This window comes from Clavelina lepadiformis, chromosome 8 (genome assembly GCF_947623445.1).
Source record: "Clavelina lepadiformis chromosome 8, kaClaLepa1.1, whole genome shotgun sequence".
Classification (NCBI taxonomy): Eukaryota; Metazoa; Chordata; class Ascidiacea; order Aplousobranchia; family Clavelinidae; genus Clavelina; species Clavelina lepadiformis.
In genome coordinates, this window is record NC_135247.1 from 14,032,942 (window position 1) to 14,059,433 (window position 26,492).

A 26,492-nucleotide genomic window follows, 5' to 3' on the forward strand; every position below is an offset into this window, starting at 1 on the left:
AGCAAGCATCATAATGTCTTTACCCAAAGTCAGTACAACGGTAGCACTACTGGTATCGAACACGGGCAACATTGTTGCGAGCCCAGCACTTAACCATTTGGCTACCGAGCCGACAAGTTATTTTTGAGAACGGCTAATGCTGATGTGCAAAAGTGCAGAAGTAACAACACTATTCTGCGGAAGTGATAAAGTGAATCGAAAATCCAAACTTTGTTTTGCAGTAATTATTTTGATTTAACCATTTGGAAATTAGGAAAATTAAGTTCAGGGGTTATTTAGTCATGAAGCGTAAACGTTTGGGTACAAAGGGATTAGTTTTTGATTCATTTAGACTTTAGAGCTTAGAAAAAGTAGTAGACCTATATCATTTTATGTTGAAATTGGCATATATTTTAATTTGCAGACTACTTTAATTGCTATTTAGAATAGTAATGTAACTTCTTTGTTTCTGTATGTTAATACGTTGTTACTTCCATAGATTAGTTTTGACCGCGAAAATGGTTACGTTAAGCATGCCATGCAATGAGTTCTTACAGATTGTTTTTATAGGTTTATTTTTCAAACGAAATTGCTGAACACTCCGTAGGCTGCATTTTGCAGACAAAACGTGCAGCATTTAAGTACAGCCAATCCCTAACTTGTTTATCACTGGTTGACTAGTGAAGTGGCACCATGGATGCTATGGGGAAAGATTAACAACCTTAAAATGGATGTTACTACAGTATTAAAGGAGCTTATGCTTGTTGCTTGGAGGTGTCGGTGTTATACAATTGTGTTCATTTTCCTATTGCTGACAGGTAAGGAAGTTTTACATTATAAAGATCTCCACTCTAGTCTACTGTGAATGCATTTTGGAAAGTGCTTAGAATTTGCAGTTTTTGTCTGCATTTTGTTTATTGATGTATGTGTTTATTACTGGGAAATGTTTGAAGTGTTTTACTATTATATTCTTCTGTTATATATGTCCTACAGTTACAGTAGCAGAGTCGGTATTGCCTGAAGGCTCAATTCTTTGTTTATATATTTATCATAAACTTGTTTTAAAACAACTTACAATGTTTTCTGAACACTTTCCATTCCACTTTTCCATGTGTACTTATTTTAAGTCAGCATCAATGTGTCAAAGTTTGTCGTGAATGTTGATGAGCCTTGCATGTGCTACACTTTCCACTATCACATAGCCTACAGTCATAATGACTGCACAAATGCATTGGAACTTAACAAGTTTTATTAGGAAGTGCAAAAAGAAACTTACCTTGCAGCTTTTCTGTTTTTGCTAATTATTAGTTGATTGAAATGTCAACAAATTAATTTGAAAATAAATTTTTACTTGGTGTTCAAAATTACGAATTTCTAAGTTTGGCAAAGTGATAAACACAAATTGGCGCATAATATGTATTTTGGAATTTCTAAACTAGGAGTTTTAAAATAATATCACATTTCTAAATACTCTCACACTTGCAGCAAATAATATTTTGCCAATCTATTACTTTTTGGGTTTTAGGTTTGGGTTTGCCTGTAGAGTACTCAATACAAAGTCTCTGATCGTTTTGGCGCTGTGTGTTGGCCTTGAGGCTGATAGGGCGTAGGGTGCAGAGTAAAACGCTATTTCAATACATGGTTAGCATAAAATACCTTATTTAGGTGCAAAGTACTTTTAGAAGCATATGATTGTTAACTTGGATTTACTAATTGTAAGGTGGCCTAAGGTATACGTGACGTTATTGAGCAGATATTGCGCAGCAATTATATATATCACAACGACTACAAAACTGCAATTTCAAAAAGTCCCACATGCTAGAATGATTGACAAGCATTTATATAACGTCTGTCGCATCCCATTTCGCTTCCCATCCCTGCTCCCACTATAAGAATGCTGAAGCATTCTTGCTCTCTATCTGCTTACTTTCCGAATGAAATCATTAGAATAATTATTTTAGCTTTTTGTTTTATATAGTGCTGAGCTGCATAGACCTTGCATTTGTGGTACCTACAGAGTTGTAACAACAAGCGAGTTGTATAATTTTTTAGGACCTCTGGCGATGTTTTTGCGGACCTACTGCTTATGCTTATCATTTTCAGTTACAAAAGAAATTTTGCCACCAATGCCGTTGTTAATCGTTTTTACGATCTCTATTAAATTGTAAGCAAAGTAGCAATCCTCACACACATAGTAATTGACCTGGCCACTGGTTAACTTTTTATTGCATGGCCCTCAGTAAAAAAAGTTTGGCCACCCCTATTTTAAGGAATCTTCTTTACTTGTGTTATGTTCTTCGCATGGTATCGCAGAAGTGAAAGACATCCTGTTGCATGCTGATATGCAATAAGATTTGCATACGTAAAGCCCAGCATGGTCCAACTGCATCGTTGACAAACAATTTTTCACTTGCAAACTTTTTTACATTAAGCACAGCACAGGTATTGACATAACTTATAACGTATGCCTTGGAGCAATATAAGTGCTAATTGCGTTTAATAACATGGAGCATTAACACCTATATAGGAGCATTGCCTGGTTTTGGAATCTTTTTTACAAAGTGTTACATTACTGTTATGCTGGTTAGCAAATTTTGTATGACAACACCTATTAAAGCATCAAACTGACATTTGTGATGATGGATCTCATTCTATATTTTCAGAAAAGGTGTTGGTTGTTCACAGTAATAAACTTTTTGAAATAGGAGGTTGGTTAGAATTAATCATTTTCTATTTACATTTTTTTACCATGCACACAAAGAATTTGATCTTAAGTGAGCATGTTTCTTTGATAATTTGCGTCAGTGATTTCAAAACTGGCATTAGTGTGTTTTAAATTGGCACCAGTTTTTGAGATATTACAAGATGTTTACTTTATATCTACAAATATTATTGCAATGGATTAAACTTAAGAAGTTTTTTTGCACAAAAGAAGTCGTGGCTTATACCATTTACACTCTTCCCATCTGCTGAGTAAAACTGGTACGAATGCAAATATCACATTCTTCTTGAATTGTTAAGAGAAAAGCGGTATATTTGTGGACAAGATACTTGTCAGCGCACGTCCAGAATCTGAAGGAATGACCTTTTGCATTAGTTGTTTTTGAATTTGTAACTCTGTTTTACACAAATACCCGTGAGACACCAAGTCCAGTGGCAGGCCACTGTAGCAAAGCTAACCAAGTGTCTTTGCTATAACTCTTTAACTGATATGATATTTTTTCGCAAACGTGAATCTCGCTGGCAATACTTCAATGACCTGCCAAATTGCTCAAAAGGCGATGAACTCCAAAGCCTAACTTAGATACTTAATTTTCAATCTGCAAAACTCGACTTCTTTTGCACAAGCTCTTTATAGTTTTTGCCTCTATATCACCAAGAACTTTTTTACCGCTGAAACAAAAAATCTTCAAACAGTGGTCTTATCTTTATTCATATGTAAAATAAAAAACACCTTATTTTTGATGAAGCGTATATTTTTTATAGAAAATTTTATTCTTATCCTGTGCAATCCCTCTGACCGGGCAAATTAAGGCATATATACAGCTGCAGCATTTGACAGTTTTATAAAAAGCTAGGATCAAATAAATTGCAGCAGTCCAAGGATGATACTAGTTTGTTAACACATTGGAGGTTTTTTTCTTGACTTAGCTGCAGGGGTTTGTCAGGCAATGTCTTTGGACTAATTCTGCGAAAAAACATTTTAATCACGCTAGTAACATTTGTCAGCATGCTTTTAATAGTAGTTTTCTAGTCACACATTAGATATGTATCTCCTACCAATTCATTTTAGCATAATTCACAGACTGAATTTTCTTGGCAAAAAAAATATAAGCGTACTGGTAGCATAGAGCTTACCTTCGAAAATAAAATAAAACTTTCATACTTTTCTATAATGCAGTAGTAAGTGAGGTTAACTTAGTTTATTAAGCATTTGTGTCAACTATCTACACTTATTGCTAAAATTTTGTTAGGCAACTTTTAAAAACAGGATGGAGCACAAGGTTCTAACATGGATAGGTTAACTCAAAATTCTGAATTAATTTGAGGATTTTCATAACAGGCTGAATTGACTTGAAGAAACTGGTGAAAACTTTTTAGTCACCTAAAGCTTATCAATATTATGACAGCCTACTTACTTGTTTCAAAAGATATCTTATTTTTAATTCTGTTAGTAAATCTGTGCTGTTGGAAAAGCTATGGAAGCAAGAGTACTTGACATAAACGCCTTGCTTTCTAACCTAATTTAAAGCTCAGATCACAATATATCAACATGCCAGTGACTGCCAAGGGAGGCCCTTGGAGTGATTAAAACACACACGTTGTCCTTCACGCTAGATAAATATGTGGTAGGATATTTTAATCGTTTTATACTTGTGTCTATTTCAAAAGGCATGTCCACTATATAAAAACAGCAATTAGCATGAAAATTTTTGGGTTCTTCCCAAAACATGAAATTCCATGTCTTTTCATTTGAATTCTTTTTGGTGCCACACCATTGCAGATTTTGCCCACTTTGGTTAACCTAAGCCTAATCCTAATATCCCAGGTATAGCAGGTAATCCTAGTAACGTTGATAATCGCACGTGTCTAAATCTGCACATCAAATCAAATTAATCTTCCCATTTTGAACTAAACTCGTTTTTCCTATATTAAAGTTGGGGAGAAATAACAATATTGTGCCAGTTAAAAATTTTTATTACTATAGCTTGTGTAAACTTACATTTACAATACAACCAAAGCCACTGATGGTTAATTTGTCATGTGTCTGGCCACAGTCGATGTGTAATTATGGAGATATTTATGTTTTCATTGCCTTTTAATCTCTTTGTGCAGTATTATTAATTAATTTAAAATTAATTTAATATTAACAATATTAATTTAAAGGTTTTCTTCTTGCCATGTGCTTTAATGTTGGATCCTCCTCTCTATGGTCTGAAAGGGGCTGATAAGTGTCCTTGAAATCTGATTTCATATATAAAAAGTTAGAACTAAATTCGGAAAACTCATGTTCATATGCGTTTATAATTCCACGTGAACACTCTATAGTTAGTTGAATTGTTGTTTTTACCTCAACCTACAAAGCATGAAACTTTTCATCATGTTTTCTATGTATGTATGTATATGCAGTATATTGTTAATGTGACTACTACAACAAGACATTTGATTTTTTAAATTTAGACAGATTTCAGAATAGGGCATAGGCTAATTTTGTTTTGTAATTTGAACTTGGCTGGTGCCTTCACTTCAAAATAAAATCACTATATTATACAATATGCATTCATTTAGTTTTTCTGATGATTAGTGTACTGTTACCTGTAAAAAATTATACAGCAAAACAAACATTTTCAATTAGGCAACTTCTTGCTTTGTGATTTGATAACTTTATTCCCCGTTTTTCATGGCATTTACTGGTAATGGTTTCCTGAATGTTAAAGATATTATATACAGGTATCTTAAGATTCTTAATTTCGTGGTTTAGTGACAGCAAAGCTAAAGAAAAGTCTCCTACTGACCATGCCATATCTTTCTTCGTCCTGAATTGCCCGCTTTTGTGAAATCAATGTTTGAATGATAAATAAACAATCAAGCGTTGGGCATCCCTGTAATGCTTGATGAATCAATCCACCATACAAGAAACTACAGTACTTTATAATCGTGCCCAATTCTTAAGACGCAATTTTAGAGTGCGCTGGCAAACAGCATGCCAAATATTTTGGTGCGCTCTGTGACCTGTGGGCAAATATTATCATGCAGTAAATAAACAACGTACTAGCGTTCGCCCATCTAAGACCACCCCTACAAAGATGTTTGAACTGCGGAAAATGCGGTTTGTTGGCGCACCGGCTAAAAATAGTGGCTCCGCTATGTGGTTAACTTGTGCGATTGAAGTCGGCTGCTGATTTTGTTAGAAGGCTTTGTTTCCAGAACCGCCATGTAACACTTTGCAGTACCGGTACTGTACAAGGGTTAGTGTTATCGTAAAACTCACCACTATCACAAGCACATAACTGCAGTTACAACCAAGTAATTGTAAAACAATGTTTTTAGTAATCTCACTGAAATTTTATGAATTGTTCTTGCCCTACGTGACCAGCAACGTACGATCTGTCGTTTATTTATTTATTCCCAGTTTATGTCATAACTACGATAAACGTTCTATTTAAAACGGAATCAAAAGATGTGGTTTTCTCAATCAACGCTCTCCTTCATGCTCGGCTTTTAAAATAGTCTGCTATGGTTAATTATATGACTCTCTTAACCACACCACGTTAGTGGGTGAAATGCCAGCCGTGTTTTTATTGATAAGGCTTTATCTCTGAAATTACAAAGATCACAACCGCCCATATTATGTATTAAGGTGTGGAATGTGCGGTAACTTGGTTAACTTTAACGTTGACTGTTGGATAAAAATTTGAAGACTTTGCTTGTTCCATCACCAGCTTCAGCAATGTATTTATTTTTTCTTTCTAATACGGTAATCTCGCCAGCACCTACGATTACTTCAATTGTTGTTACTTTGATATAAAACTGCGTCGAATTTGCCTGCTTTAAATTCCAGTTTTATCGTAAAGTGTGAAAGAGGAAAAGAAAATGTTGTTCGAAATAAAAATTGCCTAATCCAGAAAAAAGATTTTTGTATGCGCTGTAGTTCAAATTTTCGTACATATAGCACAGTGTATGTATGAAAAGTATTTATATAGTGTAGTATATCCATTAGGCCAGGCAGCCATTCTGTCCAGACTGAACGAAAAACAACACGTTTGAATTTTTTTGCTATTGCTTTTATACAACGTGTATTTTGCAAAAAGTTTGCATTTTTGAGCTAACAGTGGAATATTTATTTTGACAGATATAGCGAAGTCCCTGGAAGTCCAGGTGCCGGCAACAGTTGTCAAACTTCGCATCAACGACAATTTGAACGGAAAAGCGGCTCTCTACGCGAAGCGCGGGGGAAGCGTCCAAATTCCCTGCACAGTATCAACAACTGCCAAGACACCTGCAAGTGTGCAGTGGACACACAACGGCATACCTTTGCTCGCTACTAGCTCACAATCCCCAACTACCTCAAATCCTTTTTACTCAGTGGTGTACGCAGCCGGCATATCGAAGGACAGTTCGCCGCCAATGCCTGACTTAACATGCCTCAATACAGTACTACCTCAGATCGATCAGAACGGTGCCATTTCCAATGGAAACACTTTTTCAGTTTTCACCAATGGATCTCTGTTAATTACCAATTTCACCAACTCCCACACAGGCTGCTATCAGTGCAACGTTTCCAGCGACGGACAAACTATTCTTGGCAGAGTGATTAAAGTCAAGTTAAAAGGTATGCATATGGCCTGTGTTCAGTAGCGTTTGTTAACCTCATGTGGTTATTAATGTGTATTTATTGGCTAGTTGGCTCTGTCAGGGTTCACTCCAACGTATTCTTTATCGTTAGCAGTCGTTGTGGTAAGCGTAAGATGTTAACTTTGTTAATTCACTAAAAGAAAAATAGTCTGAAAAAGCATGGAGAAAGTGAGAAAAACAAACTGGGGGGCATTTAACACAAAACAGATAAAACTGAAATAGTTTATCTTTTCAAAAACAGTCAAAGAGAATTTGTGATTACTTTCGTGGCTCTGTTTATGCCCTTGATTGAGTTTGCCTAAGTTGACTTCTTGAGATATGCGTGTTAAAATATTTTCATAATGAATGTTGTTGTTTTATTTTACCCCTGGGCTACAGCGATGATAAATGACGACGTCACCACTGTGTTAATCTGGGCAGGACGTCCAGTCGTCGTTACTGGTTTCCGCGCTTTTTTTCGCTGTTTGATGCCCGCTTTTAAGCGTCTTAGATAGGAAATTGCTTTTCCTATTAAAGGAAAACGCATCAGTTTTTTTTTGCGCTTGCATTGCCGAGCCAACATTTATTTTGATCTTTGCAGACGTGCTGTGTTCATTATGTTGTTTGGGGCATGATAATAGTGAAATCCATGCCGATGCTTGTCCACCCATAGCGCAGCTTCTCACTTTAAGAGCGCAAGTAATTCGACGCGTAGTTCCAGCGTTGGCTGGACGGGCTCCACCTTATTCCAAGTCTCTTTTTATTCTCAGATTATGCGAAGGCCTTTGTTTGCGTTTCTGTTTCAACAACCATAGCACGATCGCACAGCGCTACTCGAGAGTATTTGCTCAAACAAACTTCTCTCCCGCTGTCAAAATAAATGGCGATTGTATGTGGTCAGCGTGTAGTGGCCTGTGTTGCTTGATATTTCGAAATTTGTAACTTTTAGAATTTGTCATTTGCCACGGCCATGCTTTTTTGCAATAGTCCAAGTTTCGATTAAAACTACTTATAATGCTCTTCAGAAACCTATTTACATTTAACTTTCGGATGTTTTAATGTTTTATAACTTTTTGTTTTTTGAAGAGAGGTAGATTGGGACAGTTTAGGCAGTGACACATACAGACGTACCCATTTTCCCAAACACCCCAACCCTATCCACATAATTCCTCATAACGGTGTTCTGATGTCCCACATTAACTCCAATTAAAGCGTAACGCAGACGCATGGATGGAGGGACCGAGGTAAACAGTGATGATTCACAGGATGAGAGTCACAATCAATTGATGGTGATCGGTAGAAGTCACCAGCATGTCAAAGAAACACCGGTTGCACTCCTGACCCTCAGTGATAGATCATAACAGTCGCCTCGGTGTTGGTTATTATTGCTCATCAGGTGTTATTGTCATCTTTGCTAAATCGAAAGAAAGCTTTTGATAAACCGGTACAATTCCTGTGAACCTTTGACGATAGTTCGACATAAGAATTCCATTGGATAAGAACCTTTGAGAAAACTTGCCTTTGTTTTGCGCTTTGGCTTGTATGGTACTTTTGTAGTTACGCCGCCAATGTTTCAAGTTGTGACGTCACAACGAGTTTTTGGGTCTGGCGGAGAAGTGAAGAATTACACGTTGATCAAAAATTAAACGATCGTTTTGTTTGAATTCACTAACTTTTGTTTTATTCCTTTCCTCTTTCTAATTGTAACATGAACTAGGGTATAGAGAAAACGCCAGTTTCGAAGGAAGAATAATCTTTGTTAAAAACAATAGGCAACTGAATAAGAATGTGCGAAAAGTCAAAAAGTAAAAAGCCTTCAATTTAAATCCAACATTCGAAAACCAAAATACGTGCGAATTTCTAGAATTTGGCGGCACAGACGACCAAATGGAAACCCTGATAGCCACCTTAAATATTTTTATTTTCGGGATTAGCCCGCGTCTTTTCCTTCATAAAAGAGAGTAAGGATAATCGGTGAGCCTGGTCAATTTGTTGGAAAAGCTAATATTGCTATGTGAAGTACCTACGCGTAAGTGAACCCTGGTCACTTCACTCTCTTCGCCATCACCGCACTTATTTCTATTCGCGCGCGCGTCAGTGTGTGCGTGAAATGCTGTTATTTTATACACACGCATCGAATTTGTTGAACCGCTATAAATTCCTACTGGTTTTACGTACAACTGGCCTTTACCAACACCTTGGGCGCTTTACATCGTAATTCATATTAAAGAGCTACAAAATCTAATAAAAACAGCTTTTGTTCTGCGGGCACATTCAACTTCTGTCAAATTTCTTGTGTCATTCTCAAGCCTCCATGAAACTTGACAAATGGAACAGAATCTCAACTGGCCAGTATAATGTAAATGATTTTGTATTTTGCTCATTCACTTATTGAATTGTTGGAAATGCCCGATCTGTTATTAACTCGTGGTTCTCTTGTTTTACAATATGCAGATATTCAGTAAATAATATTTAAGGAAAGTATCCAATTCTATTAGAAAAGTGTAAAGTGTTTATCTGTTATTTTTGAATTTGTGCGGCAAATATACCTTGATTTAATTTTAAAGGTCTGTAATTTTGGTTTGAATTGTATATGTCCATTGATAAGCTTTAGAAGATATCATTAGATTTTGAGTGCAGTAGTACCTAATTTCAATTTTTATTTGAAATGGACTAGCAAAAAAACAAAAAATGTCAACTATATTTGTGTATACTGCGTAACTCTGTGATTGTCATCAAATTAATTAGATACCACTAATTAACTAAACCTGGTGGGTTTGATTCATTTGAGGGCAAATAATAACGCAACACCACAAGACACTACTTACTCTTTACTTCAAAGTAACTTTGTTCATTACACATCTCCCAAGAGTTTTAGTAGTCAATTGCTCATGTATTTCATCATTTTCATGTATGCATTACAGGATTGCCATCTGCTATCATTCAGCCGAAATCATTATCCATCGTTCAGGGATACCCAGCGCGGTTCAAGTGTAATGCACCAGAAGAAGGCCATAATCATTACAGTTGGTTTATTAATGGAAAAAAATTACCTCAAAATAATAAGTAAGTCATGCAGCCGTTGATATAGTAATTAAAGTAAATTCTAAATCACACTTAGGAAGTAAACTTTGACTATGCTTCAAAGCAATGTTTCTCATATACACACCGTACCCACATCTTTTTATAAATTGTTGACTTAAGAGACATTGATAAATTTTTCTAGATGATTTTTGTTTGTGAATCATTCAAAAGATGATCAAGCTTGTCATAAATAATTAATATGAGCTACACCAGACGTAGTATGTATATATTATCGTAAACATTTCCTCAATAATTGATTAGAGAGTTTAAATGAACTGTTTTGGGTGGAAAATGGAAAACGGAATTATGAGTGTAATTTGGCAACCTGGGTAAAAAAAATTTTGAAACAGTTTTATTTGAACTGAAGTAAAAAGTTTGCTGGTGGTGCTCAATACAGTGCTTAAACCTGTTGTCATGGAAACATTTAAAACAAGCTAGATTGATTATCATGTTCTAATTTCAGTTATGTAGCACTGGACACCGGAGTGTTACAAATTCTTCAAGTGAAAAGCTCAAATATTAGCTACGTCCGGTGTGCTGTTGCAAATGCCTTCGGATCTGTTTTCAGCAGACGGGCATCTCTTACCATACACAAAGAAGGTATGGGTGTGTAAATTCCATACGACATAAGAAATTAAAATGTTGTAATAATGACTTAACTTAACTTTTTTTTTCATGCTAAATGTGATGAGATTTTAAAATGTTGGTTTAGTTGCAATGATGTTTTCTTTTAGGTTGCTGCATTGTCTTGCTTCTACTTTCTATCATGTGTAATGTAAACGTAACAATATGCTGTATGTGAATATACAATATTTTCTTACGTAATACACTAATTGACTTGAAGTTATTTCCGTTTTATGCAGATGTGGAAACTTTGTCTCAGTCACTTTCTGTTTCACCTACAGTGGTTGCAAAGCGGCAAGGAAATACCACCTTAGACTGCATGTTTAATGGCTTGCAAGAATCAGTTCAGTATGAATGGAAAAGATCGGGTGTGTGTGGTGCATTTTATGCATTTATAAAAAATCAAGTTACCGCTTTAACTTACAGCGATAGGTTTCCATTATGCCAACTAAGGGTTTATTGCATATCAACACTGGTATGAGAAATAGCTTTCTTTTGTAGTTTACCAAATTATTCAATGAATTGAAAAAAAGAATTCAAAAATAACCAAACATGTTTGACATATTTTCTGCTGAAAGCATTTGGTTAGTTATCTTAATACATTGTATTAGTGCTGTGCCAAATTGAACACAAATCCAAATGTTACTTGAAAATATTGACCATTTTTGTTAGTTTCACGAATCCCAATGTTTGGAGGAGATTCAGATTTGAATCTTATTTTGCAGAAAGAAAGAAAGTAATGGCCTTTTGTTAATGACGACCTACAAGAAGTGATCCATAGACTTGTTCCAAAATAATTAGTGCAATTTTTTTCAATTTTTAGATGGAAGGAGGTTACAATCCAAATGTCGCAAAATCCATGGAAATTTGCATATTTCCAATGTTGTAGCAAAAGATGCAGGAACTTACATTTGCCGAGCTAAATTACCATCTTCATCCACATCTTTTGTAGAGAAACGCGTTAGACTGACTGTTAATAGCTTATGTATGTTTATTATTAACTCTAACATAGCATTGTATCGGTTAAGATTCAAAAGCATGTAACATTTGTGCAAATGTTGTCTATTTTCATTTTACTTCATGTATGTGAGATTGTTGCTACTTCTACATTTTGAAAACAATTTATCTGATATTTAGATGCTCCAGAGTTTTCAAAACCTTACGAAGAGTACACAACCTTATTTTTGTCCACTGTGAAGCTGTCTTGTAAGGTAGATGGTCTTCCAACCCCAAAAGTATCATGGTATAGAAATGGAAGTATGTCACAATATGCATCCTGTAGCAGTTTGAAGGATTAATTATGTTAAGATATGAGTATCATATAATTAAAAAAAAATGATAAGCTAGCTTGTGGAGCAGACTAAGCGTTTCCCCAAATATGAACAAATTTTGAAATTTTTCTTTTTCTTTATTATCTTTACTTTATTTTTCTTTTCTATTTTTTTCTTTAATACGATGTAAAACTTGTGTACAGTAACATGTAATGCGTTAATTTTTTATATCAGGCCTACCTGATTTTTTGTGTGATTAGCAGCATATACACAACATTTCAACAGGCAACAAATGTCACATCTTTACTACAGTGTTACAGCTATTGCTTGTAGCTGTTTTGTGAAGGCTTAGATGCCACTGTTGCCACTAGTTGAGCAACGGCAATAAAATGTTTGGTATTTTTATTTGGCAAGACCAGAAAATCCATCAAGGGATCTTATGGTTTTTCCTGCGGAAATTTTCGTGTTAGCAATATTGCGCCAAAATTTGTCAGCAGATGGTGGTTAATGTTTTGGCATTTATGCAAGGAACAATTGATTTACTTGTGGATGGGAAATTTCATCATCCCATTGCATTTAACCACAAAGTAGCAGGACAAAATGTCCTTTAAAATTTATGTTACTCAGCACAGATTTGGTCAGCTGCAACCATAAAAAGAATTTAAATTGGACCTCCTGTTACTAGCGCGCTAGAGAAGGACCAACTGATTTCTCTTTGTTCACTCTTAATTTAAGTTTATCATCTTGTATCACTTTTTTTCCAATGCATAAAATTTGAATTATTTGAGAAACCGCTTGAATGAATACCTCATGCAGTTGGTTGGGCAGTCGGCCAGTCTTGATATGGATGGGTGTCGTTAAATTTAAGCATAGAAATGTTGATCAGATTGTCTTTTACTTTTAGTAGAGAGACTTTCATCTGGTAAAATGTTGATTGATGAAGAACCGTCATTTGGCTCGAATTCTTTTCTCATCAGACACCCACAACTGAAGGATGAAGGATACTATCAGTGCTTTGCTTCCAACACTGTCGGCAGTGCTGTTAGAACTATGAGGGTCAACATCTCTAACCGGGGTAAGTTTGAGTTTGATACCTCAGTACAATTATTTGATTCTGGAGTCTACTTTATTAACCACTGTCACCACGAAAGACAAACGCGTTGTCACTATCATTATTCATTTCAAGTTTAGTTGGTCAAGCAGCAGATATCTTGAAATCTCTATGTCTTGACAATTTTATTGAATTACTATTGTAACTTTTCTCTGAATTTTAATTGCAGCTGTCTGCATGGATACTGTACGAAGCCTAACTGTTCCAAAGGACAACATAACCAGTGATAGTGTTGTTGTCAGATGGTTGCACATTAAGGATTCTGCCATTAATGTTTACTTTGTGCTGAGAGAAAGTGAAAAAGGTTAGCTTTAACACATTTGTACATTGGTTGAACAAATATTTCTACAATTTAAGCATACTACTGTACTGTATAATAACATCACAACATTTGCTATAGTGCAGTGAGAGCTTTATTGTAAAAGTTTTATACATATACTCTTTTTTTAAGAATTTTTTCGATATGTGATTATTTTTGAAGCACAACTGTATAAGTCTTAATTTAAGATCTTTGCACAATGTACATGCTGGATTTTATTACATGTAATGTGCACTACACAGAGTAACCTTCCAGTTAAGTACGCATACTATTAAGTTTACATTTCAAATAAGTGCACAAAATTTTGTCACAAGTACTGCCAAGTTTATCAGCAATTTTTTAGTTGTGAAAAGAAAAAAGGCCAAGTGATCATTAAAAAGTATTCTATTACCTTTGTTTTTCTTTAGCCAATCTTGTTATACTTGAGCACTGCACCCTAAAATAATTCTTTTCTGCAGCCTAATGCAGTGAGTGTTGTAACTGTAGCAATTGTGATTTTTATTTTGTTTATTGCTACTGCTATTAAGTATAATAAAACAAGTATGATATCTGTGTTAGAAATTTCTAAATACGTATGCACCTAGAAGTCGTTTAGAATCAGGTTGCATATGTAATTGGAAGATTGCTGTATATCAGAGGTTTTGAACCTTTTTTTGGTTCATGGCTCACAAAATAGCTGCCAGAATGCCACAACATTTTGTGATACGCCATATTATTTATTGCAGACATCAGATGCAGCCGCTTGATTTTTTGCCAATTTGTTTGCTTCAAACTATCGAAGTTGTTACTACTGTGTACTCAATATTATTGAGAAGCTGTTTTTTTTTAGATTTTAAAAAGGAGCTTCGGGAACCTTCAAGAATTTGTAACCAAGAAACAGGATGGTGTGATTTTACCCTATTCAATCTGAAAGCTTTTACAAAGTACCGCATTAGCGTACACGCAATGGCAAGGAAACACACAAACGAAACAACAGCAAGTAACACAAACGTACCTTGCATTGAGTCTGAACCAGTCTTAATCACAACGTCTGAATCAAGTGAGCGACTTTATAAATTTATTACTCTTACATCATTGTCACAGTCGTAATTTGTGAAGTTTATCAGCATTTTTTTTTCAGAAGATAATTTTTGAGAAATTTTATTGACCCATTAGTTTACGCTGGATAGTTTATTGAGACTGTATCCGGGTCATTTACAATAACTTATGTTAATATTTAGTTTTATTTCACAGTACCAACTCGAATATACGGTAAGAACGACATAACCAACCGTCCATTCGGACCACATCGTCTGCTTTTGTCCTGGCCTGAACTTCCTTTAGAGCAAAGAAGAGGAAGGATTCTTTATTACAGGGTAATGCAAACCTTTTACTTTATCACCTGCAGCTACAGATGTCTTTTATATTCAAATAACATTTGTGACTTTAATCATTATACCTCGGTGTCAAACTGCAATTGAAAAGGATTCATATTTCATTTCGGATTTGCATAATTTTTACTTAAGTTGGTGTTTTATTTTTCTGCTTTTCTCACCCATATTCTGGTAGCTCAGCCATAAACTGATCAGTTTAGGCTCAGTTATTCCTATTGATCAGCTTATTGTTTTTAACTGCCAAATGCAGATATCGTAATGATAAACCTAAACAAACAGTTGATGTATGTCTGTGACTTGTCTTTCATAAGCTTTCAGGCCATGTAAAACTGGTATGGGTTCCTACTTGCCATGGTTTTTATTTTAGGTTTTTATAAGTTAGTTGTATTGAATCTGCTTCACTTTATAGACAAGTCTGTGCAAACCATTTTTAACATTATTGTACAACATTTTCGTTTTTCACTGTCGGGAATATTTTCAGAAACAAATAATAATTAATTGGAGTGCATTTTTTTTCAGGTCGTCTACACACCAATTGGCCAATCTAAAAATGTGGTTACTGACGTTGCTGCATTGGATGTCCCAACACAGTATGCAATGATTACTGGCCTAAAACCTAATACTCCCTATGGTGTTAATATTTACCCAGCAACTAGAGCTGGCTATCCTGAGGGTGATGGTATTTCGCTAAGTGTAAATAGGACACATGAATCGTCCCCAAACAAGTGCTCATCAGGTATTTGCGTGTAATTTTAAACAGCATTCTTATAATATAAAATTGAATGTGATCAGTAAGCTGTGCAGCTGATAGCACTTTAACTGTGTTAACTGTATGAGTAATTTTTGTGGATAAACATTAGGATGTTTCATTTTTTTACCATTTTGGAATTTAAAAAAGCTTGGGGTCTCCCTAGGCGGTATTTTGGGCACAATGAAAGAATCTAAACTTTTTTTTTATTTATGACGTCATTTTGAGGTTGCACCCCCTTGTTGAAGTTTCAGTGGAGGTGCATTGTTTTAATTTGGCGATATCTTGGTAACCGATTGAGCTAGAGCCATTATCAAAATGTCAAAAGATGCAGAATGGCTGGTTTCCTATAACCACTCAATACATTTTAATTGCATTTTCGCTCTAGAAAAAAAGTTAAGAAAAACCTAAATTTTGACATATTTTGTATGTTGGGAACTACATTGTGATTTGCATAAAAAATATGTCAAAACTTAGGTTTTTCTCAAATAACTTTTTTTCTAGAGCGAAAATGCAATTAAAATGTATTGAGTGGTTATAGGAAACCAGCCATTCTGCATCTTTTGACACCTTGATAATGGCCCTAGCTCAATCGGTTACCAAGATATCGCCAAATTAAAACAATGCACCTCCACTGAAACTTCAACAAGGGGGTGCAACCTCAAAATGACGTCATAAATCAAAAAAAAGTTTAGATTCTTTCATTGTGCACAAAATACCGCCTAGGCAAACCCCAAGCTTTTTTAAATTCCAAAATGGTAAAAAAATGAAACATCCTAATAAACATCCACACATCCACGTTTATACACGTTTTAGCGTTACTACATACTTGCAGATAGTTTCCAAAAATCCTCTTTCTAAACATATGAAATTTTTTGTAGAATTACACAAATTTGTAGCAGAAGGCGAGATATCACCAAATGGAAGCTTGACTGTTAATTGGACAAAACCTTTATCAGTGTTGGTCCAGTCTTTCTTGGTCAATGTAACTGACCGGTTTGGTTACCATAAAAACCTGTCAGCTCAACCAAATATGAGCAGTGTGGGCTTTAATCATCTAAGTATGATAATTCATACATATACGCATATTTAACAAAATCATACATTATAAGTGTTGATCTAAGTGGTTAAACGTTGATCAACGTTGATCTAAGTGTTTAAAATGAAAATTACCGCATACATTTATTAGTTTGCAAATAGAGGCGAGGTCATTGTCATTTTAATGTGTTATCTGTAAGTCAATTTATTGCCGCATCCATAAGCGTAAAAAATGTTTCCTGATAACAGATCCTCTGGAATTCTATGAAGTGTCAGTAACTGTAATTTCCAATGAAACGAAAACCTGCTTAAATGCCACCACTGCAGTTTTTCCTGGAAGTAAGTGCTTGCAAAAAAGCTGAAATGTTTTTGGTGTGTTTTGTGCGTATAAAATGCCACTGAACCTTCACTCTATATTTGCATCTGCAATTTAAGGCCGATCGGACTCTACAACACCATATATCCAATCCGTTAGTAGTCCTTCCTGGAACAAATTGTCACTTAATTGGTCATACCAGCCCACTTGGTATGCCGATCAGCCTATTCTCAGCTATGTTGTACGTTGCGAGAAGAGTAGTAGCAGTAAAGTCACTTTTATAAACAGGTAATACTTGTTGAAATGTTTATTTTCATAAAGTTGATTGCAGTAAGAAGTTGACATACCTTATCACTTCTGTACTTTTTTGTCGTAACTCGTTACTTTTTAGTATAATTATTATAAGGTTTATCAATTTTTTTTATTTATGTTCTTTTGTTTTTATGTATTGACTTTACTTAACTTCCATCTGTTTTTATTTATTTTTTATTACACCGACCTCAACGTAATGAGCTTTTCTCAAAAATGGAAGAGGTTTGCTTGGAAAAGATATTTTTGTTATGAATAAATTTGAATTCTTCTTCTCCTCTTAACAATAGCAATGAAACATTTGCCACAATATCTGGATTAGATGCATTGACAGATTATGATCTGTCGGTAAAGGTGGTATTTAAAACATCAGTGGCAGGAAGGAACGTGACAGGGTTTAGTCCACGCTGGAAAGCAACGACACTTCCTCAAAGTATGTCCATTGTTGATATATCTAAAATAAAGGAAATTATTATTTTATACGAAAGTAATGTTTTAATTGTGCACAACGTATCATTTTAGAACCAACTGTCCCTCGTGGTCTGAATTTTTCCGTAGTTGATCATTATGTGACTGTATATTGGTTGCCACCATTGCATGCTCAGGATGAGATCAATTATATTGTGAAATATTCCAAAACGAACAGCTCAGATGAGTGGAGTAATCCACTACGAAAGCCTTTGTATGGTAAGTGATGATTTGAATGGTGGTGCCAATCAGAAATCGGATCCTTTTAGATTGAGACCTCCTACGAATTTTTTTCAATGTAAATTTGTCTTGAATAATTATTAAATACAAACTTTCATGCCTCTGTCGAGTTAAAAAAAAATGATGCAATGCTGTTAACTGTCATACAATACATAGTTTTAATTTAGCCAAGTAAACTTCGTTTTTTGACATGTGCATAGAGTTTTCTTTGCTGCAGTTTTTACCTTACAGTACGATTTTCACAGATACATCCGTCAAGCTAAGTGTTGACCATGAGTCACAATTCACGGTAAGGGTGCGGGCAAATAATTCAGCTGGTCAGAGTCCATATGTTGAAACGCACTTTGCATTTGAAGATGAAGTTGACGGTAAGTGTCTACTTGTAATACATGAAATTGACAGTGGTTGACTTGGATGTAATCGCAGCTAATTCTCAACATTGTCAAAAGAAAATAACAGCTATTTTTACACCTGCAGAATCAAGCCCTGTTCTGTTGATATATCTAGTGGTGATAGGAGTAACCGTCCTACTTTGCCTGTTGGCCATTCTCATTATATGCTTTTTCAAGTATGTTGAAATTTAATTGTTATGTGAGATATGCGGACAGTGAAATATACAAGCTATCACTGTGATATAGTTTAGGAACGTTTTATCCTTTTTTGTAAGCAAAACCCCATGTCGAGTTTGCATGTAGGTGATATTTATTCAATTATTAAACGTAGACAATGGACATTTGCGTGTGCTTGTTTCAAATGCTGTGAAATCACACATTTATGTGGATTTTCTTTAATTCTTTCAAACTCAAATTAGTTTTCCTGTGTTTATGTGCGCTTACATCGTGAGTACTTTGCATTCAGCAAAAATCCCTGATTTCTTTGTATCTTTGCTTGAAACACGTATAGGTTTGACTTGACGTCATGCCGAAGCTGCAATTGCTGCCTGCAAGCGTTGCTAAATCTGATGAGAAAACATCAAGAAAGAATTCACGTTGAAAGGTATTCAGCGTAAAACAATTTAATTATTCTTTATATAAAATGTTTTGATTTCCCCAAGCAATGCGATCAATTCATGCAGTAGTTCATGTAATAACCTGATTTTTAGAACCCCTTCAAATAATCGCGAGGAACTTGGTGCTCTGATGAAGAAACATGATCAAACAGCAACTGTAATGAATGGCATTGTGGCAAATGGAGCTAAACATGATAGAAATGGCCAGGCCGATCGTTCTGTATGTTTCTGCATCTAAACTTTTGCCCCTTTCTGTAATGTAATATGATGCTAATTTTCTTCTTCTGAGCAGTTGGGTGGCAACGGTATTAGAACAAAAAGTAATGGATTTGTTGCAAATGGAATCCGCAAATTGTCTGACAGGGGGCATCACTCTGCTGCTGATGATCCAGATTCACCATTACGGTAATTTGACAGATTAACCATCGCCCTTCAACCTTATTGGTACTATTATAATGCACATTGTAAATCGTAAACGATGCAAAAACACACTCTATATGTGTGTCATGCTTACACAACAGAAAACATATGTAACAAAACTGCACATGTTTAATTGCAGAGCAATTGTACTTGAAATTCAATGATATCTGAACAATTGCTTGTCAATTATAAATGATCAATGTATCATAAATAAGAATAAATAGTAGCCACGGTATGTTCTTCCAATTAGGGACATGCCATCTACAGGTAGTTGATGCTCTTAATTTCAAATCCATTGTCTTTAAAGTTTTAATACTGATTCTACGTTTTGTTCAGGAATCAAAGCCGAGATTTACTTTTGAACATGACGCTTCAAAGGAGTTGGAAAGATCACACCGATAATATGATCATGGTCCTATTCAACAAAAACCGAGTCTCGCGAACCAACTCCGCACAGTCTCAGAATACGGCAAAGGTCTGCAATTAAACGCACTGCGCATATGTCGGGATAAAAATATTGCTGTTACATTCATACTGGAATCAGGTTTAAACACATAGTCTGAAAACCAACCAAAATTGCGTTGTGGGTGAGACCAACAGCCAAAAAACAACTTTGGCCATGCATTTCAACGCAATTTAAAACTTTTATTCTTAGGATCAAGTGCTGATGTCAGTTCCTATACCGAAGCATTCATTCAATGGCTTCAACGGAGTACGTTCTTCTCAAGGTGAGTCCTTGTTGTGAAAATAATGAAACCATTACCAAACTTGTATGTGGTTGTTTTGTTGTTTCGCTAACAATTAACCAACCAACCTCTGAGTTATTGTTATTATTGAATATATTATTATTATACCTCATTTTGCATGTAGATAATAATTAGACATTCCTTTTGATGCAATATTACCACTATCTATCCCTTCAAATAAAGTTTGATTTTAGGACAAGTGAGCAATAACACAAAACCACCACCTCCCTCAAATAAGAAAAACAAGTACACGATCGATGAAGTCGGCAGTGCCGCAGCAGATGAAGGGATGCCCACATATTCAGGTGAGTACGGAATATAATATTACATGAGGGTGCCCATATTAATTTCATCAAAGGATTAAGATCGCTTGGTTGTTCATTTGACTCCATTATTGCTGTTACGTGTTAACCGCCCGATTAAATTATTATTATCAGTCAGTCATTCAGGACGTTGATCGGGTTAGAAATTGCTCTTGTAACCAAAATATAATGCTTAAGCCAAACAATACGCATTTCAGAAATATACTTCTCAATAACCGTTACAACCAGTAGCACTGCTAAACAAGATTGCTTTGTGGGAAACATAACGTACAATCCATCACATGGTTTGAACTAGTACTCAGACTTCGTAATACAGAACTAATTCAAACTGAGAGCGCGCACAAACCAAGAACAAATATTAGACCAGCGTTTTACAACTGTATACACAAGTGCATCACTAATTACACTAAAAAAATTATCAGACCTGCTTAGCAATTCTATTATAACTCACTGCTGATTAAAATGACAGTTATATCATCACCAGGTGGAATAAGACCAAGGTAATGTTTGTTTAAGCCTGGAAAAAGTATGAGAATATTTGCTTTCATCAAATTATTCTGATTATTTTGAACCTATTCTGTTGATAATATTATTTGTTATTGATATAAAAACACGTTCCCTTGTGTTAGAATAATTCCACTATGAATAAACAGCAGATAGCATTGTAAGATATTATAGGTTAATTTTGGTAATGGTGTTGCATAAAATACAGTTAATTGATCATCAGTTGAGAAACTTAAAAACTTTCAACAGTTGGTTAGGATACTTGTAATTGTACCCTTTTGTAAGGTCTCAAGGTGAAGATAAGACCCAAGCTAGTTGATGTGTTCGGTCGATAATAATTAACTAGTTAAATCATGGTAACCGGAATTGAAGTTACGAACCAATGTAAACGTTCAATTGTCCCTTTATTCTGTAGATGGTATTGACGACTGTGTGTGTGATGAAGTTGACCACATCACTTCGATTTCCAACGGGAAATGTTTTCACGGGGATAGCGATCCCTCGTGCGCTTTGCTTGAAAAAAGACGAAAAAATCCTTCTCCAAAGATGCCTCCCTCCTTATCATTCGATTCCGCTTCACCCGCATCGGAGTTTGTGCAGGAGATGACGACGCTGTTGGACTCTTTGTGCTGAAGGAGAGGCTCATCACAAATCCTGCAGCATCTTTTCTTTTTGTTCAAAGTCTAGTTTCTTTTGTAGTGTGTTTTCTGTTTCTTGCTTCGAATCGACCTGACCTCATCTTTTTTGCAAACGATCGATTTTTTAATCTCCGCCGATAACTACCTTATTCACAAGCGCATCTTCTTCTGGCGCAGCTTGCTTGTGATGCCTTGAAGCTGCTCTCGGTATATCCCTGAATAAATATAAAGACGATGATCATCCAAAACGTTTTTGTCAATAATCACTGGCTGTGCTTTGGTTGCAATCACTTACCTCCGGGCAATTGGCATTTGAATCTGCGTTCGTGTGTGTTGTTTGTTATCTCAAGAAAAGACGAAGTTTCATGTGTTTGTTAGTGGTACTTTTTACAGTCGTCTTCATAGTTGTGACAAGTTCCATTTATACCTGTATTATGCCTTCTACCTCGTCTATATTGGTACTTTGTTATCATTTTTCATTGCCTTGTTTATTCGTTCTACATGTTCTGTTTCGCCTGATCGCCGTTTCTTTTCTCACACATTTTTGGGCTTAAAAACCGAGGTCGAGACACGAGGCTTACGTTACTTGTCAGTGGGAATATAATGGACGTTCTAATTTATTTACACGTCAGTTTCGTCTCAGGGAAGATGGCGAGTAGTGCTAATCTGCTTTTACTGTTACCCTGACCTCAAAAATTACTGTGCTCTTCACATGCTTGTCTATGATACCTCAACTGCCGAGAGTTCCTGAATCAAAATGAATCTTTTGATTTCTGACAAGTTAAGAGTCGTCAAAAACAGTGTCCTCGTGTGCGGCATCCTACGTTTGGTTTTGTTTTTATTAATCTAAAACATTGTACTTGTATTTGTAAATAGTTTTTAGGTTTGGTAAACCCTCGATATTTTCGTGTTGTACCTCAATTTTTGTCGGGTCATTGTTTGTAAAGCAAATAATAAACATGTTCCTCCTGTCAGTTTGTGTTATTTTTTCATCACGGCACTCAAATACAGTGCGCCGATGATTTACTGAAGTTTTTTTAAATCAACAAAATGTTTTTTCATTAAAATAAAGTCAAGTCAGAGAAATGTCATGTTGTCCCGTGTAAGCAGAGGGTTGAAATTTTGAGTTTGGAAATGCTCAAAACGACCGTTAGTTCTCAAACACGTCTATTTTGAAGGATGATGCGAGAAATAAAAATTACTGTACGAGACTAAGAAAATATTGCTTATGACGTTTTTTGGAGTGCTTTAACTTTTTAATGACATCGACGAAAGCTGACACACTCAATGAGCTTAACCAATTTTTGTCTATTTCTAGCTTTCATGAAACCATTAACACCGGTCTTATTTTTTTCTTCGCCGTTTTCTAACCTTTCACATTGTATGAAAACCGTTTGCATCAGGTTTGATCTTATTCATGTTTTGAACTATCTCAACCAAAAATAAATATTTTAAGAAACTAAATTGAAAACTAAGCTAAAATCAATAAGCCCAGTTACGCTAAAATCAAAAGGCCAATAGAAGACATATAAATTATGCTTTCTACTTCAATTTTGCATAACTTGAATAGAATCATATTTCGGTTCGGAGGTGGTACTATAGCCTGTCATCGTCTATAGCACCTTTATAGTCTATTCCATTTACTTTCTATTTTCGAGTGTTTTCTAACAAATTCAGGATAATTTTTCAATCGCAGAAACAACCTTTACTCAAGCTTGCTTATTCTTATAGTCTTTACTTTTGGTATTTAGGCTAGCATTTAGCAATTTACAGACAATACACAATGACTACCCTAACTACTGTACAAAGGTATATCCGCTATAAAGTATACGTAAGCTCCTATTTGCATATGGCGCAATCATGAATATTAGTTTACCGCTAATCCTGAAAAAACACGTTTTGTTTGAACGAAACTTGTTGTTAGGATACGTCATGGCAAGAACACTAAAATTACTTTATTTTTGATAAACATTATAACACATGCTAAACTGTAAACAAATAAAGTTAAATGAAAAACAGCTTTTCTAATTACGTTCGATTTCTCCATCGACAGCGTCGATTCTACAGCATATAGTTTATAGTTAAACAAATAACACAGTAACAAAAAGTTAAGGTATGTAATACCAGAAAATAAAATGTTTACACTTGCTTGTACTAGGCCTATACACTTTATTTTTGTAGTCTATTGGCTGCTACTTCGCCTTTCGTTTATGTTATTGTGTACAAGATGCAAGTTGTTAGTTTGCTTTGAAGTTCTGTGCAAACAGCAAGACTGCGTAGCGTTTAAATACAAAACGTGATAGAATGAAGTGCAATACAAAAGTATATTCGCCTCCTTACGGTTAAAAGTTTTTGCATAACTCACTCTTAACACTCTATGAATATATGCTTTTTTAAATGCAAAATGTGTGGCAATATACGTTACTGTGCACTGTAACATTTAATGGTGTTACACTCACTTTCCAAAGGAGAAAATATACTCCACCCCCACAAAAAAATGCAACACAAAAGTATGCATTTTTTTCAAATTTCAAATTTTAGTTAGTCCAAAATCAAAAGACAAGTCATTTAAAGTTTATATTAAACATATTCCGCATTTCTGTCAACTCTTCCTCTGACGGCTCGATAACTTTGACGGAAAGAGTTCTGCATCCGTCGCACTCCTTTACCCACAGGTCCTTTGTTCCAATATTCCTCTTCCTCCTCTTCAACGTAAAAACTTCCGCAGAGCATAACCGCTCCTCCTAGAATTCCGGCTACCATGGCTCCCCATCCTAAGAACAATGATGTTCCGAACACGTAGGTGTTTCCTACATTATCTTGACCTAATTGGTTTGCCACTGCATCTGCCAGAGCAAATTCTTCCTGAACCTGAACACAACAGCATTTGATATTACTGCTTAATAGCTTCCTTTAGAAACGAAGAAAAGGTTAAAATTCCAAGTCAGTTACCGAGTCTGTCTGGTTAAAGTTATACAACTGATATTTAAAGAAATTTAAACAAGTCATATAAGGAAATGCCTCCAGCAAGAAAATGGGTTAATTTGTTGATTTTGAATAAATTAATTTCTAAAAAGGTCTAATTATTGTTGAGGTTATTTACTCCGTGTGCGTAGAACGACACTGCTATTCCAATTGACAAGGCGGATAAAATCCAAAAAATCGCTCCAACCAAAGCAACTCGGGTCTTTGTCCTATTAGAACCTTCCATGCATCTCGTGCATTCCATGCCAAAGATTGACAATACTAGGGCAAAGAAAAGAAAAGCAACTGCTGTCAAGCCGAGTCCACGTGCCACCTGACCAGAAAACAAAAATGTTTATGATAAACCAAAACAATTTTTCGACTAAAACTCTATAGGTTACAGGTCTACATAGCATCAAATTTTCCCTTTATGAAGTTTGTTGTATTTTGAAACACAATCTTGGTTTAAATTCTCTAAATCACACCTGTATATTTTTGCATTATTAGACAGATTTACTGACCTGGATCTTTTGTGGCAAACCCAAAATCAAAGAGTCATAGCCGTCGCACTGGTATAAACCAGTAGGAAAAGAAACACATTTGAGAAATATTCCTGTATATAAAAGAATTGTGAAAGAAATTTTATCGAGTAAGGTAGGTTTTGCCCCAAAAACGGTTAGAATATATTTTGTATAACTTTTATGGAAGTTTTTGGCTGATGATGTACACTAATATCGTTCACGTAAAACATCTCATTACATTTTTGCAGAAATTGTACTGTACCTTGATGTCTTATCACCGTTTCAATCACTTCATTTGTTGGATCATTTTTACGCCATTCTGGCAAAATTACAGCAAGAATTGTACAAAAACCAGCAGCTAGACTCAAAACTACGCCGATGACTTGTAGCGAACTGTTCGCCATGTCTTTACTTAAACTTATAAAAACGATTTGTAAAGATGAAAGTTATTTGTTTAATATCTGCATTCAAAACATTTGTAACAGTTATTAAAACAGAAATTCTGAATCAGAAACATTGATATAGCTTGCATAACATGCATGTCTAATTCACTTTAAAAATCTTTGCTTAAGTTGTATTAGCCTCATGTATATAGCTACAGGATAGAAATCTTTGATTTTACTAAATCTCAAACAAAAGTATTCGTTTAGAAAAATGACAAAAAGTTACGTATTTCTGATGCTATCGATATCTGTATACTGTTGAAATATTGCTACGCTGTTGCTTAAAAATACCTTCCATATACTCGTTTTATGATAACACATAGTCTTCTGATAGTGGCTAGAAAACAAGTGAAACGAAGACTTCGCTTGGGCTTGCTTTACTCCCTCTGTTGAAAATTGTAATAAGAGCCCTTCACAAATTGAATCGCCTGTTGTTCGTTTTGTTCCTTCTCCCGCCACTGCTTTTAATATACAGAATTTCGTCCATTGTCCCATATGATTATCAACGTTACAAAAACATTCTCTTGTAATAGGGTTTCACGCGAGTGTGCTATTCTCCCAGAAAAGCTATTTTCTCCAGGTAACTAGCATTATGGACGATGGTCTGTTGTCCTTGTATGAGGTTTAGTTAACGCATCACAAACGATGTGGAAAGACACGAAAAGACTTACGAAGGCGTAACGCCTCCTTCCCTATTTCTTTGAAACCA

The 26,492-nt window shown here is 35.3% G+C and overlaps 2 protein-coding genes across 2 annotated transcripts; one reads left to right on the plus strand and one right to left on the minus strand.

Annotated features, from left to right (window-relative positions):
* Positions 1 to 524: 524 nt before the first annotated feature.
* On the plus strand, positions 525 to 22,829 carry LOC143468897 (protogenin B-like). Its single transcript, XM_076966371.1, has 26 exons — positions 525 to 797; positions 6,833 to 7,312; positions 10,239 to 10,380; positions 10,862 to 10,998; positions 11,262 to 11,390; positions 11,846 to 12,007; positions 12,160 to 12,279; positions 13,198 to 13,368; positions 13,574 to 13,708; positions 14,553 to 14,762; positions 14,957 to 15,078; positions 15,616 to 15,832; positions 16,726 to 16,905; positions 17,132 to 17,221; positions 17,318 to 17,486; positions 17,798 to 17,940; positions 18,030 to 18,194; positions 18,461 to 18,583; positions 18,693 to 18,783; positions 19,119 to 19,211; positions 19,318 to 19,444; positions 19,517 to 19,629; positions 19,981 to 20,119; positions 20,300 to 20,372; positions 20,585 to 20,695; positions 21,633 to 22,829. The coding sequence occupies exons 1-26, from the start codon at positions 677 to 679 to the stop codon at positions 21,848 to 21,850; spliced, it is 3,981 nt and encodes a 1,326-aa protein (XP_076822486.1). The 5' UTR covers positions 525 to 676; the 3' UTR covers positions 21,851 to 22,829.
* Positions 22,830 to 23,795: 966 nt separating this feature from the next.
* On the minus strand, positions 23,796 to 25,821 carry LOC143469836 (claudin-19-like). The gene is made up of 4 exons (XM_076967680.1): positions 25,603 to 25,821; positions 25,341 to 25,432; positions 24,959 to 25,153; positions 23,796 to 24,726 (listed from the first exon to the last, which is right to left on the minus strand). The coding sequence occupies exons 1-4, from the start codon at positions 25,742 to 25,744 to the stop codon at positions 24,436 to 24,438; spliced, it is 720 nt and encodes a 239-aa protein (XP_076823795.1). The 5' UTR covers positions 25,745 to 25,821; the 3' UTR covers positions 23,796 to 24,435.
* Positions 25,822 to 26,492: the final 671 nt, after the last annotated feature.

Excerpts from the sequence above, each read along its gene's own strand:
- LOC143468897 (XM_076966371.1), top strand. The coding sequence starts at position 677 with ATGCTATGGGGAAAGATTAACAACCTTAAAATGGATGTTACTACAGTA. Across the intron at positions 17,487-17,797 it reads AAAGTCACTTTTATAAACAG|CAATGAAACATTTGCCACAA; the intron begins GTAATACTTGTT and ends TCTTAACAATAG. Across the intron at positions 20,120-20,299 it reads AGTCTCAGAATACGGCAAAG|GATCAAGTGCTGATGTCAGT; the intron begins GTCTGCAATTAA and ends TTTTATTCTTAG.
- LOC143469836 (XM_076967680.1), bottom strand. The coding sequence starts at position 25,744 with ATGGCGAACAGTTCGCTACAAGTCATCGGCGTAGTTTTGAGTCTAGCT. Across the intron at positions 25,433-25,602 it reads AACGGTGATAAGACATCAAG|GAATATTTCTCAAATGTGTT; the intron begins GTACAGTACAAT and ends TTTTATATACAG. Across the intron at positions 24,727-24,958 it reads TGTCGTTCTACGCACACGGA|GTTCAGGAAGAATTTGCTCT; the intron begins GTAAATAACCTC and ends TGTTGTGTTCAG.